This window comes from Cervus canadensis, chromosome 20, assembly GCF_019320065.1.
Source record: "Cervus canadensis isolate Bull #8, Minnesota chromosome 20, ASM1932006v1, whole genome shotgun sequence".
Classification (NCBI taxonomy): domain Eukaryota; kingdom Metazoa; phylum Chordata; class Mammalia; order Artiodactyla; family Cervidae; genus Cervus; species Cervus canadensis.
In genome coordinates, this window is record NC_057405.1 from 31,868,117 (window position 1) to 31,889,337 (window position 21,221).

At 36.6% G+C, this 21,221-nt stretch overlaps 1 protein-coding gene across 3 annotated transcripts in view; it reads right to left on the reverse strand.

Moving 5' to 3' along the window:
• Positions 1-349: 349 nt before the first annotated feature.
• Positions 350-21,221, reverse strand: part of LCA5 (lebercilin LCA5) — a 55,733-nt gene continuing 34,861 nt past the window's right edge. For all 3 annotated transcript variants that reach the window (XM_043439457.1, XM_043439458.1, XM_043439459.1), the window contains 5 exons: positions 7,953-8,090; positions 6,924-7,020; positions 6,050-6,192; positions 3,655-3,787; positions 350-3,292 (listed from right to left, as the gene is read on the reverse strand). In XM_043439457.1, coding sequence (XP_043295392.1) covers positions 2,433-3,292; positions 3,655-3,787; positions 6,050-6,192; positions 6,924-7,020; positions 7,953-8,090 — 1,371 coding nt within the window. In that variant the 3' untranslated portion in view covers positions 350-2,432. The remainder of the gene's footprint in view (positions 3,293-3,654; positions 3,788-6,049; positions 6,193-6,923; positions 7,021-7,952; positions 8,091-21,221) is intronic.

Below are 21,221 nucleotides of genomic sequence, written 5' to 3' on the forward strand. Positions count from 1 at the left end.
CAGAAGTGAGGTATGTCTGAAAATGAGGTGGAGAGGAGGAGCAGAACAACAGTGAGTGAGCTGTGAAGTGGGTTTATGATTCAGTTTAATCCTCCTTACCTTTGAATATTATGAGCAATATATGCCATTATGATAGCTATTAAGGGTGAAATGATTAATTAAAACTAATTATCTGATCAGACTAAGCATACTGTCTAACCTGATTTAAGGCAAATTCATCTACTTCAACTAAAAATACCGAAAAGGAAAATTAAAAAGGTGAATAAGGAAATAAAAACCTTTCAGGTTTTATTTCCACTATATATTTCCTAAGTGACCTAAGGAAAGTATCATTCAAACAGAGTCACAGCATATTTTAAATTTTTATTAGCAATAGTTTGGAGTACAAATAAATTTAACTTGACATTTAGAAAAAAAAGTTATCCATTAAGGTTTGTTCATAAAGAAAAACTCGTTCTGTACACTTTAATCTCCAATTTTAATGCTTAACTCCATAATGCTTCAAGTCTATAACTTAATTTTAGATTTAATTTTAACAATTCTGCCTTATTACATCTAGTTAAAAAGACTGGAAAACATCAAGTAGAAAAAAGAGACTAATTAAAATGACCTGAATTTAAAACTTTACTAAAGGACTTTTGAAAGAAAAGAGCCTTTAATACAAAAACAGCCTAAAAATGAGAATACTTTTGGCTGAAAAATTAGCAGCTATGAAAAACATTAACATTACATAATATTTTATCAAGACCTGCATTACAAAAATATTGTGGTTTACATATATTAGAATGATTTATAATGTAGTAAATGCTTATTTATATCAATCCAAAAATCTCTTTATAAAAAAATTTGATATAGTTTAGCACTTTTGAGAGATTTGGTTCCTAGTAAGTAACAGGAACACAATTTAGAAGATGTAGGTAGTACATCTTGTAATTAGAGACCTAACCAGTAAGTCTTGTCAGATAATTATGAAATTATATTCAATAATAAGCATTTATATGAACTCAAGATAGTAACTCTAATCCCCTGATCAGTATGTATGCCTGGCATCAGAAATCCTACTATGAACAAATATGTAGCAAATTCTAGAAAACAACAGTTCATTTTAGAACAAGTGCCAATCACCACTTATTCTTGCCCTGATACACTTGTTCCCACCACTCTTCATTCGCACTGCGCTTTCTCCTAGGCCGCTGGTATATTTCTGCTTCTTAGTGACCAATCATGCCCAGCATAATCCAAGGTCCCTGACTCCTCTGCAGCTGCAGACAATGATCATGTGATACCATTGGACTTAAGAGGACTAGTTTTAAAGCAGCCTTGGTGAAAAGTGCTTTACAGATGGAGCTCCTCCCTTGCTGAGTAGGGTGGAAGATGTTTCTGCACAGTGTGTCCTTCTGCACAGAAACATCTTCCACCCTACTCAGCAAGGGAGGAGCTCCATCTGTAAAGCACTTTTCACCAAGGCTGCTTTAAAACTAGTCCTCTTAAGTCCAATGGTATCACATGATCATTGTCTCTTTGGTTTGACAGTAAGTTCAAATCTTAAAGTACATACCGAAATTTCCAAGTTACGTTACTCTGGAATCATAATTGAGTTGCAAATCTCGCTCCAGTGGAGTGAAATTTCTTCCATTCTATGCATTTGGTATGACCTCTCACAACCAGTCACTGAGACACAGATAGCATTAGGAGTTCAAGGAGAGGAATTACCGATTACACTGCACCGGAGCCTCTGGAAGCCAGGACAGGGAGGGCGTCGTTCGTGCCAACAGAAAGACGTCTTCCGAATTCAGCCTAATGAGTTAGCACAGCTGTAGGTAAGTGATAATGAGACTCTGTCACTGAGAAATGAGTACCATTTAACTGTGGTTACCTCCAGAAGAATGGGAAATTCCCATGTTGTCACTGTTTCCACTTAAGAGTAGCTCAGTCTTGGCGTATAAGAAAGGGACCCCCTTCACTCTTCGTCACAGTGGAGAGGTTCCTAGTAGCACCAGCTCCCTACAGCATCTCTCCATTTCCACACAACCATCAGCAGGAAAACTGTACTTAGCTCAGTGAGGATAGGATCAATAATAATAGGGATAAAACAGAAAATGAATGTGTATGCCTATGGAGTAAAACTCCTCATAGAGTTGATTCAAGAGGTAAAACCTATTTGCAAAAAGGAAGTGAGATACATCTCTATTTGGACAAAGAAAGTAAGATACATCTCTATTTCTGGTTTCATTCAAAAGAGCCTCCTTCCTTATTGGCAAACTAGCTACATGTGTGTAGCTACTAGTGGTATCAGCTACTTTTCACTGTATTTATATACTAAAAATTATCCCTAATGAGGACTTTTTAATATTAGAAAGCCTAAATGTTCATAATAAATACTGTATTAAAATATCCTAATAATTACAATTGGAAAAAAACATTCTAGTCAGTCATCTCAGCACTACTTCTTCAATTTCATCTTCTGCAGAATCAACTACTTTTACTGTTGGTTTACTGTTTGCATGTCTTAATCGGTGTCTACTAGGATTAAAACTTCTTCCTTCGCTGAGGAAAAAGTCATCATCATCACTATGTTCCCTACCCCGGCTGTTTTTATCCCCAGGGAGAAAATTTAGAGGGTCACAGTCTTCTTTAGTGACAGCCAGAGAATTTGGGTCACTGCTTTTAGAGGAAAGGCTGCTGCTACCACTGGTACCAAACAGCTGTTCCATCAGGGTGGCTTTTCTTTTTTGTCTGGTAATTGAATCTATACTGTCTTTACTAAATTTCTCTGTATTATTTCCTGAGAAATCCAAAAGGTCACTTTTTTGGCTAACTGGATTTGACCTCGCTGATGTTTTTGCAAACGAAGGCACATAGCTACCGAACACAAGCTCATCTGGAGAGGCTGGGCTTCGAGAGTGGCCTGGATTCTGACCATCTCCTTTCGTTGTTGAAAGATTGAGGTCTTGCAAATGATGCCCGTTAAATAATCTCTCTGAGGATCCGGAGGACATGTGTGTTCTGGGGTTTCTCTTTGGGGAATGCAGTTTTGGCTTCAAGTCAGGAAGCAATGACAGAGAAGGATATTTTACATTCTGAGAGTCTTGTTCTCTGTTGATTTCATTCAGTTTAGCAAGTAGTATTTCTCTCTTTAGCCTTTCTTCTTCCTCTTCTTCCAGTTTATCAATTTTCTGAACTTGGTACATTTCCACTTGGTATCTTCCAGTTTCCAACACTGGCTTTCCTTGTCTCTCCAACAAAGATGTCTTTTCCTTTGGCTTTTTAGAAAGTTCTTCTCTTTCCCACCCTGTATGAAATCAAATTTTTAAAACGGGATTTTATAGTAGTCAGTATTTTCAAATAAGAAAACAACTCTCATCTTAATTTACAAACCAGTTTTAGCTAATTTGTGTATGATCAGTTCACTATAAATTTCATTTTTATACTTGATATTCTGTGTTTAAATATACTTAAAGACTTAAAGTCATCATTCTTTTTCTTTCCTTCAAAACTTCAGATGTTTGTGACTCTTGATAAGAATCCCCCTACCACTGTCTCAACCTTCTCTTGTTCCGAATAACCAGTTCACTGTTCAGCTGGAAGATATTAGGGGATATTAACCCATTCTTTCCCAAGGGATGTTGACTCATCATTTGCTTAAACTCTTACCATTCTCCAGCTTCTCAACATCCTGTTTCACAACACGGAGTCCTTGATCTTTAGCAAATTTGTCTTCTCTTTCCACAGTTGGGTTTAGGATCCCAGCTTCTCCAAGATTATCTCTCTCTTGTGATTCCAGATCCTATTATGTGTTTTTTTAAAAAAAATGCAAGTTCACATGCCGGAAAAGGGGGAAAAGTAAGTATTATAAATTTATCTCCCATTAAGCATATTCCAACTAAGTTAGAAGTTAAAGCAAATTTTCCATTTCTAAAGCCACAAGTTACTGCCTTTGGAAGATTTTCACAAGCACACAAAATTCTTACTTTAGTTAAAATTTTTAAAGAGGCATTTGGAAGACATATCAGAACCAATATCCTACATAAAATTCTAAAGTACCCTTACTTCATACATTTCACAACAAAATCTGATGAATTCAGTTAACAAGAAAAGGCTATTTATTCATCAACTATTAAAGGCCCAAGTGACACACTCAATCTTTCAAGTTTATACTATGCCCAAGGCCTCCAGTTAGTAAATCTCATAACATTTAAAATCAATTAAAAATGTAAACTTAAAAAAATAAATAAATAAAAATGTAAACTTAAAATGTATTGTTTCTTATGGTCTCTTTCATGTGTGTGTGTGATTTTTCTTAATAAAAGTAGAATATATAATTAGTGGGCATGCAGAAGAAAGAATTGTCCCCTAGTATCCATTTCCTCCCTCTTCCTTTTAGTTACAGAATCCCTTGAGTTTCAGCAGCGCATAGGGCTCCCTAACTGGAGGTCTCATTTGCTAGTCTTCCTCTGAAGCTAGACAGGACCAGTGGAACGTGAGTGGAAGTATGTATGCAACTTCTGACCACATTTATTCAAACAAAAACTGCTTGCCCTCCACTTCCTTGTTCCTCCTTCTCCCAGGTGTCATAAGCCAATTCCAACCACACAGATGAGGTTACACTCTTTACGACTGAAAAACAGGCAAAGAATGGCTACCATGGAACAAACGTTTCTACCTATCCTGGACTATCCCCTGACCTTCAGTTTACTACCAGAGAAAGCATCTTGAATCTTGCTTGAGCCACTGTATTCTGGGTCTCTTTCCAATAAGTAACAGCTCCCATCTGCTGGGACCCCTTAAAGTTACAGGATAAGCTTCCTGATTAGTTACTACCACAGACATGAAGGGTAACCCTCCTTGTTTTAAAGATTAGGAAACTGATGTTCCAAGAAGTCATACAAGTCACTAAAATGTTAGAATCATAATTTAATTAAAAAGCAGCACTAACTCCAAGGCCACATCCTCTCTTTCACCATACTAGATCGCTGCTGCTTGCGCTGACTCTTAAAAAGAGCAATTTTTTTTTTTTTTACCTTTCTAAAATTAAGAATTACTTTGGTATTCTACAGTTTACCTTTAAAAATAAATTAGTATGATCTAGTCTCAATGATGGGCTTTCCAGGTGGCGCTAGTTGTAAAGAACCCTACTGCCAATGCAGGAGACATAAGAGACGCGAGTTTGATCCCTGGGTTGGGAAGATCCCCTGGAGAAGGGCACGGCAACCCACTCCAGCATGCCTGCCTGGAGAATCCCATGGACAGAAGAGCCTGGTGGGCTACAGTCCATGGGGTCGCTAAGTTGGACACGTTGACTTTGCATGCACACATAGTTTCAATGATATTCAAATGGAGGCAGAAACACGGAGATACAATAACTATTTTAAACTGTAAAACAAAATGAAATAAAGGAAAAAACTGGAGTACACACAGGAACTAATTTAGTCCATCCTTTCTGTTTTATACCACAGGTATAAAACAGTTGAGGAAGAGACCTCAACTGTAAACACCAAAGACAAAACCCTATTAGAGAAAAGGACCTTTCAGTACTCAATGCATCCTTTTTAATGAGGACCCAACACAGAGCTCCTCAATGCCACTCTAATTTGAATGATATAAAGTCAGATTCTACTGCAGTTACTTTGTTCAACATTCATCTAACCTATAAAAGTCTCTTATGCAGGAGGCCAAAAAGATATAGTCAAATTCTGACAAATCATTTGAAAGCTACTATAGTTTGCTATTAAACACAAAAGCAAGAAGGACTTTTAGAGACTATCTGTTAAGAGGCACAAAAGGTAAGACACTTAAAAACTTTTCTTCTTTCTCCAGACCAGAAAGTACAACCTTTCTGAAGCCCCTGAAAGATAGTGTTAACTGACAGTCAATCCAAAGGAGTTTAATAAAATGCACAGATGTTATCTTTTTCCTTATAAAAGGCTAGTTGCATATTTATACAGCTACAGCACTCGCTTCATTGTTGAAATTTTTAAATGTTTGATATTGTGTATTTAGGAATACTTCACACCTAGAGTTTAGTACCTAATCATATTGCTAAACTCACCAAAGAAAGACGTTCGGGTTCTTCCCTTTTGTTTTCATAACACATAACTGTCTGTGGTGTTATAGGATATTCCTCCAGCTTGAAGTCTTCACTGGTTTGTACTCCTTTTGTACACTGGTTTGTAAAATCACTCTGGCATGCAGCTACCATGAAAATTATAAAAGAATTTTTCTAATCGTACAGTGCTAAGATATATGGAATTCAACTGGTATATGTTCATGCTCTACATGAGATAACTCATGTTTCTCAGCTCCATGACTACTCACTATTACTACTTTTTTATTTCTAGGATTTGCTGGCAATTTTGTGACTTGAAGGCAATTCTGAGGAATAAATCCTATTTCTAAAAATAAATCCTATTTTTAGAAAGTTTATGTTTTTAACTTTTTGGAATTCAGAAAAGAAGGAAATCTACACTTTTGTTTTTTTTAAAAAGTATGGATGTGCATAAAAACTCCAAAGTATTTATGAGTGAAATGAGCAACAGCTGGGATTTCCTCTAAGGTAGAAAAAAAGTAGACAAACTAGATGAAATAAAATTAGTTAAATGTATAACTGTTAAAAGGTAGGTAATCCAAAAATAAAGGTTCATTATACTATAATCTCCCATTTAGGGTATGCTTATATTTTTTCATAAAAGATAAAAAAAATAACTTGTAATAAAAAAAATTTTAATCATGTAAAAAATAATTTCAGTGACCTCAAGGGAAAAAACTGAGAAAGTGAAAGATTTCTGAAAAGTACCTATAAGGGAATTTAAATTTATTTCAATAAAGTTCTTTCCCCTCATCTTCCTTCTACCTAAAAATTAATTAATTTATTTTATTAATAATAAAAACTGCAATATGTCTTTCAACAATAATAACTACTATACCATTTTTTCTTGATGTAAATTCTTTTTCTTTCTTTGGAGAAGTCTTTGGCAGATGATTAGAATATATGTTTTTTATGTCCAGTTCTCTCTCCTTTTCCTAAAAACAAACCCAATATAATTAAGAATGTATAGAGTTTCAGTTTAAAATAAAAATCCTCATCTTGTCCACTGGTATTTTCCTCATCAAACTGGAATACACCTAAGTCCAGCTTCCCTTTGTAACTACCAACTATAGAAAGGAATGCTTTTAGGGCATTTAGGTTAGGGTAGACCAATGATTCTCCATTAAAAATCCAATACACACTAGCAGTCAAGAAAATCAGAATGAGGCAGAAGTCTTTTTCTACCCACTCCTATTGTCTTCAATTGACTTATAGGCCTAGCCTCAGAGACAAAGAATTTAATTAGCATCTCTCAAATTTGGGTTCCAAATTAATGATGAGTTAAAAATTAGACCATTTTTTTAAACACAAGTGTTCTTCACCATTTTGCAGCTAAGACTTTCTCTCTCTGAAAATTTGATTAACAAAATGAAAATTCTATGAAAGATAATGCATAAATGCAAGTTGTACAACATGTCAACCCATCAGTGACTTCTGGATAGAATTAAGAACATCTACTTCAACAAAATTAAATAATTTGAATGTTTTCTCTAAATACTATGGAAAAAAAGGGCATTATTTGAAACAACTTTAAAAATAATCAATCATGGGGTTATATGAGGAAGAACATTAGATTATTCAACCAATGCAACACAGAAAGACTCTAGACCCATAATTTTTCTTCCAGGATTCTATAACTTTTTTCAGTTGTAGCACTGCTATCTACATTAGTGAATCTAATGTCTCATTTTTAGTTACAGTGATTATATTAACAAATATTTTCTTTATAAGTGTCAAAAATATGAGAATTTTGTAAATGATATTGTATCAAAGTTCCAAATATAAATGATAACAGTGTTAAAATATTGAGTCTTCATCTAATATATATCATAGGGAGAAATGATGCAATTTAAAATAAAATGCTTACCTTTAATTTGTCATATAGTCCTTGTAGTTCTTTTTGAAGAAGTTTATTTTCATCATGAGCCTCACATGCCCTTTTCCTTTCAGCAAGCAACTGTCGTTGGAAACTGTTACTACTTAGCTCAAGGTTTCTTGATAGTTGCTATGATATGTATATAAATACATAGAAAAAAGTACTTAAAAAATAATTCAACAGTAAAATACTGCACATAGTGTCAAAATGACATTTTTTGTGGTACCTAACAAGACACACAAATTAGACTGTGCTTAGTGTTCATAAATATACAATGAAATGGAACATAGATTTATCAACACTTTAGTAAGATATTTAGTCTATTATTTCACTTTCATTGTTTTTCACAATGATTTATACATAAATGCTGCATGAAGAGTACATGGATAATCATTTAAATTGGAAGCAAAAGACAGCTAAAGGATGTGATGAGGAACACTGGCTTTGGGAACCATTGTTTAGCAAATAGAAACTGAGACTGCTGTGTAAAATTACACAGCACTATTCAAGGTGCAGAGAGCAGCATCCCAGTTTTTATTTATTTCAGCTCAAAAGACATACAAGAAAAAAGTGAAAGGATGGAATATGGTATTTTAAGCAAACAGAAACAGAAGAAGGAGGCATAGTTTTACTTGTATTAGGTAAAATAAACCCCAAGCCAAAAAAGGTAACAAAAATCAAAGGTCAATGATAAAGTAGTCAATACATAAGAAGACATAACAATCGTAACATATACTCTCAACACCCAAACACTGAAACATATTAAGCAAATACTGATAGATCTTAAGAGAGAAACCAGTGACAGTACTCTAACAGCAGGAAACTTCAATACCACCTATCAGCAATGGAAAGACTGTCCAAACAGAAAATCAACAAGGAAATGTTGGAACCACACTTTAGAACAAATGAAATAACAGATATATACAGAACACTACATCCAACAGCAGCAGAATACTTATTCTCCTCGAGTACACATGAAACAGTCTCCAAGACTGATTATACTGATCACAAAACAAATCTTAGCAAATTTAAGAAGAATGAAATCATACCAACTATCTTTTCTGATCACTTATGCCAGTGTGCTTGTGCTAAGTCACTTCACTTGTGTCTGACCCTCTTTGTGACCCTATGGACTGTAGCCCTCGAGGCTCCTTTGTCCATGGGATTCTCCAGGCAAGAATACTGGAGTGGGTTGCCAGGCCTTCCTCAGGGGATCTTCCCGACCCAGGGGCTGAACCCTTGTCTCTTATGTCTTCTGAACTGACAGGTAGGTTCTTTACCTCTAGTGCTATCAATCAACAAGAAGAAAGTGAAAAGATTTATAAATGTGGAAATAAAAGAACACACTTCTAAACAACCACTAGGTCAAAAAAGAAATCAAAAGGGATTTAAAAAATTATCTTAAAACCAACAAAATTGGAAATATTAAACACAACATACCAAATCTTGTGGGAGGCAGTGAAAATTCAAAGTTTAGAGCATCAATGCATATATTTATAAATTAGAAAGATCTCAAATAAGCAACCTAACTTTACTCTGAGGAGCTAAAGAATAAGACCAAAATTAGCGAAAGGAAGGAAACAATAAAGATCAAAGTGGAAGTAACTGAAATAGAGACCAGGAAAACAACAGAAAGGACCAATGAAACTAAGAACTGGTTCTTTGAAAAGATAAACAAAACTGACAAACCTTTACCTTGGACTAAAGAAAAAAGAATTGGAAATGAAAGAGGAGCGATTACAGCCAATACTACAGAAATGCTCTGAATCATAAGTGACTAGTATGAACAATTATGTGCTAAAAATTTACATAACCTAGAAAAAATGAAACACACAACCTACCAAGAATGAATCAGGAAGAAACATAAGATGTGAATAGGCTAATAATGAGTAAAGAGACTGAATCAGTAATCAAATTCCCAACATGGAAGAAAGGAGATCAAGATGGTGGAGTTAAGGGGACATGGAGCTCACCTGTGCTAATGAACACATCAAAAATACGTCTACAGATGGAGTAATTCTCACTGAAAACTAACTAGAAACTGAAAAAAGGACGGTGCAACCAAGGCTGTAAGGAAGATACACAAGTAAAGAGGAATGAAAGAAAAGTGATTGGGTAGGGACTTGTGCTTCTGGGCGAGAACTCAGGAAATGAGAAATTGCATGGGGAGTTAAGTGTGTTGAGCCACAGACTGGGGTCCCAGTCCCGGGGTCTTAGTGGAGGAGAGAAGCACCCTGGACTGCTTGGACAGACGGAAAGGCTGGGGAACCCTGGACTCCACTAAAGAGCAGCACATGAACACTGGCCTGCCTCTGAGGCAGGGTGGAGAAAGGTCCGCTCTAGCACCTACCTGGTTTCCCACAACCATGTCCCTCCAGGCCCCAGCTCAAGCCAAGTGAACAGTCAAGCCCCGCTCACTCCAAGCCACCATGCAGTAATGAATCTGGGGTAGCCAGGATCAGGGAAAAGACTCAACCTTGGGACACAGAGACGGCAGAGTCCTGGGGCAGGGTCCAGGTGGGTCTGCAGCAGCCATTTTTGGCATTTTTTAAAGCGGTGCCCAGAAACAGGACATGTTTCTGGGAGCAGCCACTGTACCACACCTCAATCTCCCCTGCCACACAAACACAGAGAAACCACACAGGCTCCTCCCCCCCGGTGGAGGCAAGTGGAGACTGGGGACAGTGATCAGCTGTGAGGGGTCCTGCCGTGCCTCTGAGGAGAGGTCTGGCTGGTTTCTGGGTTTCCTGAAACTACTTCACTGTGTGCCCAGCCAAAGCCAAGCAAATGCTCCATCCCTCCTCAGTCCCTGCCACAGCGTGGCACTGGGTATGGGATGGCCACGACCAGGGAGAAGACTCTACCGTGGGTTGCATCAAAAGGAGCCACAGACGACCTGTCTGAGCAGCGCGCTGAACCTCTGTCTGTGAACAGGCCCCACCGGCTTCAGCACTCCTGCTTGGGGGCAAAGGCCCTGGCGCTGGGAGAGAGAAACGCACACGCTTAAAGGGAACGGAGGCAGCTTGAGCCTGACAGGAAGGCTTCTGCTCTGGCAACTTGGGATCAGACCCCATCCTGATAAAGAGGTGACAGCCACTGCACAGAGAGGTCCCATCTCATTCCAGGAAATTATGGCTGAAAACTTCCCAAACCTGAAGGAGGAAACAGATATTCAGATAAAGCACAGAGGGTTCCAAACAAGATGAACCCAAACAGACCTACACCAAGACATACAATAAAACGGTAAAAGTTAAAGAGACAATTATAAAGGCAGTAAGAGAAGAGAAGAGTCATATGCAAAGAAAAAGGAGTCCCCATAAGGCTATCAGCTGATTTCTCTGCAGAAACTCTGCAGGCTAGAAGTGAGTGACATGATATAGTCAAAGGGAAAAACCTGTAACCTACAATATTCTGCTCTGAAAGATATGTATCATTTAGAATAGAAGTGATAAACAACTTGTCAGACAACCAAAAGTTAAAAAATTCAACATACGAAAAACTACCCTAAGGAAATGTTGAGGGTCTTGTGTAAATTGAAATGAAGTAAGAAAATCCCTGTAGGAAAGGCAGTATGTAGATTAAAAGATGAAAAATGTAGAAAAGCAGCTATAACTAAAACAGTTAAGGAATAAGCAGGAAGATGTAAAAGGTGATATCAAATACACAAAATGTGGGTTATGCAGCTTAAAAAGGTAGATCTTTCAGAACGTGTTTGAACATTTAAGTTCAAACATTTAAGATTACCCAAGTTTAAAACAAGTAGATATAATTATGAGTCAACATATATGAACCCCATGGTAGCCACAACCAGAAAACAAGCAATAAAATGGCAGTAAGTACATACCTGTTAATAACTACTTTAAATGTCAATGGACTAAATGCTCTGGTCAAAAGACATAGGTGGCTGACTGGATTTAAAAACAAAAACCAAGACCCTTAAATATGCTGTCTGTATGAGACTCACTTCAGGGCTGAAGACACACAAGTGTGTAAGAATATGGAAAAAGATGTTTCATGCAAATAAAAATGACAAAGTATGGGTAGGAATACTCACACAAAATCACATCACCCTTTAAAATAAAAACTATAATGAAGGCAAGGAAGGCCTTGTATAATGATAAAAGGATCAATTTAATAAGAGGGTATTACTGATAGCTCAGATGGTAAAGCGTCTGCCTACAATGCGGGAAACCCGGGTTCGATCCCTGGGTCGGGAAGATGGCCTGGAGAAGGAAATGGCAACCCACTCCAGTATTCTTGCCTGGAAAATCCCATGGACTGAGGATCCTGGTAGGCTACGGTCCATGAGGTCTCAAAGAGTCAGACACGACTGAGCGACTTCACTTCACTTCACTTCACACTTGTTAATGTATACACACCCAATACAAGAGCACCTAAACATATAAAGCAGATACTAACAAACATAAAGAGCGAAACTGATAATAATACAACAATAGTATGAGATGTTAGCATCCTACTGACATCAATGGGCAGATAATCAAGACTGAAAACCAAAAAGGCACAGGGGCCTGAAATGACAGAACAGTCCAATTAATCTTAATTGATACCTACATGAAGCTACATGCAAAAAAAAGCAGAATACACATTCATATCATATGCACATGTAATGTCTTCCAGTATAGATCACATACCAAAATCACAAAATAAGCCTCGACAAATTTAAGACAGAAATTATTTCAAGCATCTTTTCCAACCACAACAGTATGAAACTAGAAATCAACTACAGAAAGAAAAGTAGCTAAGGAACATATAGAGATTAAATAACATATTAATACTAATAAAAAAAAACAATGGGTCAATGATAAAATCAAAGAGGAAATCAGAAATACCTAGAGAGAAATGAAAATGAAAATACAACTTTCCAAAATACACCAAAAGGAACCCTTAGAGGAAAGTTCATAGTGATATGGGCCTTCCTCAAGAGCAAGAAAAATCTCAAACAACCTAACTTACCACCTTAAAGAATAATAGAAAGAACAAAGGCCAAAGTCATCAAAAGGAAGGAAATAATAAAAATCAGAGAGGAAATAAAGATTTAAAAGAAACAGTAGAAAAGATCAAATGAAAACAAGGGCTTTTTTTTTTTTAGGATAAAATTGATAAACCTTTAACCGGGCTCATCAAAAAGAAAAGAAAAAGGACTCGAGTAAATAAGCAATGAAAAATGATAAATAACAACCAATACAAAAGAGATACAAAAAATCATAAGAAAATACTATGAATAGTTATATGTCAACAAACTGGACAATCTGGTAGAAATGGACAAATTTCTAGAAGCACACAGTCTGCCAAGTCTGAGTCAAGCAGAAACAGGCAATTTAAATAGACCAATCACTAGAAGTAAAATAGAATTTTTAATTAAAAATTCATAATTAAATAAAAACAATACCCAGAAAACAAAAGTCCAGGCCCAGATGGCTTCCTGGGGGAAATCTACCAAACATGTAAAGAACTTATACCTATCCTTCTCAAACTATTCCAAAAAACTGAAGAGGAGATAACACTGCCAAATTTATTCTACAATAAATTATCATAATTTATTTAACCATATTCTGCTTCTTAACAGCCAAGCGTTTTCAATATCTCCTATGGTGGACATCCTATTATATCACATTTCAACTTAGTTTTATATAACTTCCTCAGGGTAAATGTAAAGAAATGAAGTTTCTGGATTGATAGACATTTATATGATTTTAAAGCTTTTGAAAAGCATTACCAAAATGCCCTCTGGAAAGACTGTAACAATTACATTCTCTTCAAAAGTCTAGAAGCCTTTATTTTACTATATTCTTGGAATGACTAGATACTGACATTTTAAAATCTGTGGACCAGCAAAAAACAGAATATTACTATTTTAATTTGTATTTCCTGGATTAATAATCCTGAAGTTAAATTGTATATTTATTGACCATCCATATTCTTTATAAACAGTTTTATGGTTGGATGGCATCACTGACTCAATGGACATGGGTTTGGGTGGACTCCGGGAGTTGGTGATGGACAGGGAGACCTGGCGTGCTGCGGTTCATGGGGTTGCAAGGAGTCGGATATGACTGAGTGACTGAACTGAACTGAATAGGAATTTAGAATATAATGACAAAATGGGGAAAAACAATATTAAAAACAAAACAAAAATGCTACAAATTTTCCAGAACTGAAGATATAAAGAGAGAGAATAGAGCTGGAAAACCATCATGATAAAGATTGAATTAGGAAAGAGTCATCAGTGGATGTTAAATTTTAATGGGGAAAAAGATTTATACATCCCAAGTGGCTCACCACAGATTGCTTCTTGGTTTCACTGAAGAAGAAAAATAGTAATTTTATCAAACAATACATTGGCAAGGTGATTAAAATTAACATCAACAGTAAAGGATAGGTGAACATCATGTACCTCCAGCTGTGATAGCTTAACAAGGAAATATCACATCACTTATTCAGTATTCTGGAGAAGAATACAAAAACCTCAGTCTAATAAGAAAACATCAGAGCAATGCAAATTAACAATATTCTATTAAATGAAAAGGGATGGGGTACCATATTCTTCAAAAACATGAATGTTGAGACTTCCCAGTGGTTAAGATCCAGTGGTTAAGACTGCCTTCCAATCAGGGGACGTGAGTTCAATCCCTGGTCAGGGAACTAAAAGTTTTAAAATGTGAATGTCATAAAAGAGATTACAAAAGTATGAGGAAATGTTCCAGGTTACAGGAGGCTAAAGCTATCTGGACAACCAACACAATACTTGACTCTAGATTGAATCTTGTACTACAGCAGTAAAGGGGTATAAAAGACATTATTACATCAACTGAAAAAAACCAATATATTGTGGAGAGATTCTAGAATATTATTTTATAAATGTAAATTTATATCATAATTGTACTATGTTTATACAAGGACATATCCTTACTCTTATCAAATAAAAACAATGCATTTAGAGTAAAAAAGCATAGGTATAGAACTTTCAGGAGCTTGCCAGGTGGTGCAGTGGTAAAGAGTCTGCCTGCCAATGCTGGAGACGTAGGTTTGATCCCTGGGTTGGGAAGATCCCCTGAAGCAGGAAATGCAATCCATGCCAGTATTCTTGCCTGGGGAATGCCATGGACAGCAGAGCCCAGCAGGTTACAGTTCATAGGATTACAAAGGGTCGGACACAACTAAGCAACTGAGGAAACACATAGAACTTTCTTTCAAATATTGAAAAAAAAATTACATGTGTATGTATGTGCACATGTATGTTTGTGTTCACACAAGACAGAGAAAGAATATGTGTACATAAGACAAATGGGGCAAATGTTAACAAAAGGTGAATCTGGGTAAAGAGTATGAGAGTGTTGTTAGAACTACGTATATATTTGCAACTTTCTATGACCTTAAAATTATCCCCATATTAAAAGTTAATTTAAATAAGTATACCTTTAGATACCTTAGAGGCAAAACAAGAAACCACTGAACTCAAACAAAATGTTTAAAAATCTACTGGAGGTTAAAAGAGAAAATCAAATTCTAAATGATAGTAACTGTCAACCTAGAATCCAAGACTCAGTAAAACTGTCACTCAAGAATGAAGATAAATTATATAGAAAGACTAGAAAATTAACTACTCAAAAGTCCTCATTGAAAGGATGACCAAAAGGATAAGAAAGAAAGTGAACCCTGAAGGAAAAGTGGATGATAATGAATAATAGTGATATGCAAGTAATAACAATGTGCCAAGAAACTAACTGTAAACCTCATAAAAATGATTAAAGAATTGAGGAATTTTAAAATAAGGTAAATTAAAACAGACAATAATAATATGATGACATGAGACTAGAGAAAATGTTCCACTGTCCTGATAGAATTTGAAAAAACACAGGTATTAAGACTTTCAGTTCAGTTCAGTTCAGCCGCTCAGTCCTGTCTGGCTCTTTGCGACCCCATGAATCACAGCACCCCAGGCCTCCCTGTCCATCACCAACTCCCGGAGTTTACTCAAACCCATGTCCATCGAGTCGGTGATGCCATTCAGCCATCTCATCCTCTGTTGTCCCCTTCTCCTCCTGCCCCCAATCCCTCCCAGCATCAGGGTCTTTTCCAGTGAGTCAACTCTTCGCATTAGGTGGCCAAAGTACTGGAATTTCAGCCTCAGCATCAGTCCTTCCAATGAACACCCAGGACTGGTCTCCTTTAGGATGGACTGGTTGGATCTCCTTGCAGTCCAACGGACTCTCAAGAGTCTTCGCCAACACCACACTTCAAAACCACTAATTTTTCAGCGCTCAGCTTTCTTCACAGTCCAACTCTCACATCCATATTTGACCACTGGAAAAACCATAGCCTTGACCAGACGGACCTTTGTTGGCAAAGTAATGTCTCTGCTTTTTAATATGCTATCTAGGTTGTTCATAACTTTCCTTCCAAGCAGTAAGACTTTAGACTCCCTTAATTCAAATACAGATTATCTTAAAAATTCGAGGCTAAACTTTAAAAGAAGAGTAGTAGAAACTGTCATTCTGAAATCAATGCAAAGGCAGGGTAAAGAGTAAGAGGCAGGATGAAAAAAAAAAGCAGAGAAAAGGTGATAATAACTTTGTTTTAAAAAAATAACCCATGTAGATCTATCTATCTCAGTAACGCCAACAAATGTAGTAAATAAATATGGAACAAAATATTCTTATGCTGGATTCATTTTAAAAATTAATCTAGTCAAATATTGTACAAGCACAGAGATAAAACATTAACACAAAAAAAAGATGAAAGTAAAGGAAAAAATATATTAGGCAAAAGAAAAAAAATAAAAGTAGTGTAGATTAAAGAGGCTTTAAGACAAAAGCATTAGAGAGAGAGGATTTTTTATTTAATGTAAAAAAACCAAAACAATCACCAGAAAGGTAAAACAAACCTGAACCAATTTTAGTTTTTTAATTCTGAACCTATAAATAACACAGCTTCCATACATGCTACATTTTTTGGCAAGCTTTATCAAGAAGAAGAGGAACATATTAACCGCATTAGGAATAAAAATGGGGCATATAACTATAGAAGTAATAGAAATTTTAAAATCATTTGTTGTTATTCAGTTGCTAAGTCATATCTGACTCTTTGTGGCCCCGTGGACTGCGGCATACCAACTCCTCTGTCCTCCACTGTCTCCTGGAGTTTGCTCAAATTCATGTCCATTGAATCAGTGATGCTATCTCACCTTCTCATCCTCTGCCACCCCCTTTGCAGGTGGGTCAGATGGTAAAGCATCTGCCTGCAATGCGGGAGACCTGGGTTTGATCCCTGGGTTGGGAAGATCCCCTGGAGAAGGAAATGGCAACCGACTCCAGTATTCTTGGCCTGGAAAATTCTGTGGATTGAGGAGCTTGGTGGGCTACAGCCCACGGGGTCGCAAAGAGTAGGACATGATTGAGCGACTTTGTTTTGCTTTCTCCTCTTGCCTTCAACCTTTCCCAGCATCAGGGTCTTTTCCAGTGAGTCAGCTCTTTGCATTAGGTGGCCAAAGTATTGGAATGTCAGCTTCCGCAACAGATCTTCTAATCAATTCAGGGTTGACTTCCTTTAGGATTGACTGGTTTGATCTCCTTACAGTCCAAGGGATTCTCAGGAGTCTTTTCCAGAACCATAATTCAAAAGCATTATTCTTCAGTGCTCCATGTCCTTTACAGTCCATCTCTCACATCTGTACTTGATCACTGGAAAAACCATAGCTTTGACTATACAGACCTTCGTTGACAAAGTGATGTCTCTGCCTTTTAATACACTGCCTAGGTTTGTCATAGCTTTCCTTCCAAGGAGCAAGCATCTTTTAATTTCATGAGTGCAATCAGTGATTTTTGGAGCCCCTCCAAATAAAATCTGTCACTGCTTCCACTTTTTCCCCTTCTATTTGCCATGAAGTGATGGGACCAGATGCCATGATCTCAGGTTTTTTTTAATGTTGAATTTCCAGCCAGCTTTTTCACTGTCCTCTTTCACCCTCATCAAGAGGCTCTTTTTTAGTTCATCTTCACTTTCTGCCATTAGAGTGGTATCATCTGCATATGTGAGGTTATTGATATTTCTCCCAGCAATCTTGATTCCAGCTTGTGATTCATCCAGTCCAGCATTTCACATGACGTACTCTGCCTAAGCAGGGTGACAATATACAGCCTTGTCGTAGTCCTTTCCCAATTTTGGACCAATCTGTTCTTCCATGTCTGGTTCTAACTGTTGCTTCTTGACCTGCATACAGGTTTCTCAGAAGACCAGTAAGGTGGTCTGGTATTCTCATCTCTCTGAGAATTTTCCACTGTTTGTTGTAGTCCACACAGTCAAAGACTTTAGCACAGTTAGTGCTAAAGTAGACATTTTTTCCCTTGATTTCTCCGTGATCCAATGAATACTGGCAATTTGATCTCTGGTTCCTCTGCTTTTTCTAAATCAAGATATCTGGAAGTTCTTGGTTCACACACTGCTGAAGCCTAGCTTGAAGGATTTTGAGCACTACCTTGCTAGCATGTGAAATGAGTGCAACTGTGCGGTAGTTTGAACATTCTTTGGCATTGCCCTTCTTTGGGATTGGAATGAAAACTGACCTTTTCAGTCCTGTGGCCACTGCTGAGTTTTCCAAATCTGCTGACACATTGACTGCAGCACTTTAACAGCATCATCTCTTAGGATTTGAAATAGCTCAGCTGGAATTCCATCACCTTTACTAGCTTTGTTCAAAGCAATGTTTCCTTCACACTCCAGCATGTCCTATTCTAGGTGAATGACCACACCATCATAGTTTTCTGGGTCATTAAGACCTTTCTTGTACAGTTCTTCTGTGTATTCTTTCTACCTCCTCAAAATCTCTTCTGTTTCTTTTACGGTCTTACTATGTGTTGTGCCCATCCTTGCATGAAATAGTCCCTTGATATCTACAATTTTCTTGAAGAGATCTCTAGTCTTACTCATTCTATTATTTTCTGCTATTTCTTTGCACTGTTCATTTAAGGCCTTCTTATCTAACTATTCTCTGAAATTCTGCATTCAGTTGGGTATACCTTTCCTTTTCTCCCAATACTATGAAAAACCTAATACTGACAAATACAAAATCTGAGATAAAATGAATAAAATAATTTTCCAGAAAATATAAATTATTAAAAGTTAACTAAAAATATAAGATCTGAACCGATCTATGAATGAAGTGAATAAGTAGAAAAAAATTTAAAGAAAAAACAAAAACAAATTCAGAAATAAGCACTAGATCTAAGTTTCAAAAGTGATAATCTACCAAATTTAAAGAGAGAGATATTCCCTATCTTCATTATAATCTGTAAAAGAGAAGAAACTCCCCAAGTCATTATTCATGAGAACTTTTATCATCTTGATCCCCAAACTGGATAAGAACAGCTTGAAATAACTACATTACACACCATTCTTACATATGTATATTGCTTCAAAAATCCCAAATATCAGCAAAAGAAATTTAGCAATGTATGACGCCTATATCACAAGCAGCACTTCTCCCAGATAAGCACATCGTAAGAGCAGTATAACAGAAAAAATATATAAATGTAATTTTCCATGTTAATTAAATGAGAAGCAAAAAAAAAAAAAAAGACATTTGATAAAATTCTACACTATCTGTGATTTAAAACAAAAATCTTAGCAAGTTAGTAATAGAAGGAACTTCTTCATCTATAATATATTTTATACACACACACAGAGAAAGATCAAGAAGGGTACACATTAAATGCTAAAACTGATGATATCTGAGTATAAGAACGTTGTTTTTTAGACTTTTTCTCAAGTTTTAAAAACTGTACATGTGCTACTTTATATAAAAAGACAATTTCCAAAAATATGTTTAACTTTAAAGAAAAAAAAAAAAGGAAGAAGATATATCAGCTTCCAAACAGTTACTTCTGAGGAGAGAGAGTAGAAGACGGATGTTTTAGAGAAAGTGTAAAGGGAAACTTTAAAGTAACATCTTATTGTTAAGAACTTGACCTAAAGCAAAATTAACAAAATATCAAGTAGGTAGATGCATGTTTTAAATATTGTTGTCTTCTCTATGTTCAAAGTATTTCATAAGGAAAAAACTTTAAATATTTTAAGAAACTGAAGATATGGGATAGAAAAAGAAAAAAATCTTTGATTGGAAGGATCATGGGTGTTTTTTCCCCTAATTCACTTTCTGTACATCTAAAACTGTAACAAACATTTTCATTACAGAAAAAAAATGTAAATATCTGAAAAAATAAGATAGAATTCTAACTCTTTAAAGAGAGACATAAAGGTTTACAGAAATGAATTTTTGCAAGTAAACCCAAAGAATAACTGAACTTATTTTCACTTATTTTTCTATTAGTTAATAAAGCAATATAAACTTTAATAACTGCATTTGTTAAAACAGGTCTATAAATGTCAGTTGTTTTGTGTATAGCTCAGTGTTACTGTAACTTAATTAGAAAGGCCTTCGGTTCAGTTCAGTCATTCAGTCGTGTCTGACTCATTGCGACCCCATGAATCACAGCACCCCAGGCCTCCCTGTCCATCACCAACTCCCAGAGTTTACTCAAACCCATGTCCATCGAGTTGGTGATGCCATTCAGCCATCTCATCCTCTGTCGTCCCCTTCTCCTCCTGCCCCCAATCCCTCCCAGCATCAGGGTCTTTTCCAGTGAGTCAACTCTTCACATGAGGTGGCCAAAGTATTGGAGTTTCAGCTTCAGCATCAGTCCTTCCAATGAACACCCAGGACTGATCTCCTTTAGGATGGACTGGTTGGATCTCACTGCAGTTCAAGGGACTCTCGAGAGTCTTCGCCAACACCACAGTTATCAATTTTTCGGCACTCAGCTTTCTTCCCAGTCGCAGTGATTTTGGAGCCCAAAAATATAAAGTCAGCCACTGTTTCCCCATCTATCTGCCATGAAGTGATGGGACCAGATGCCATGATTGTAGTTTTCTGAATGTTGAGCTTTAAGCCAACTTTTTCACTCTCCTCTTTTACTTTCATCAAGAGGCTCTTTAGTTCTTCTTCACTTTCTGCCATAAGGGGTGTGTCATCTGCATACCCCAAAGCATTTTGATTTCTCTTCTTCCACACAACAGCTCTTTAAATACTGAACTTACGTTTTCCCTTAATTTGAATCTTATCCCTAATTCCATGCTTCTTCCCCTGTTCCTTATATGCCAGTTCTTTGACCCCCCTGCTTCTCCAGCTTGCTCTCTACATGTTAGTTTGTTACCTAAAAGTGGGTACACCTGTTATCAGATGTG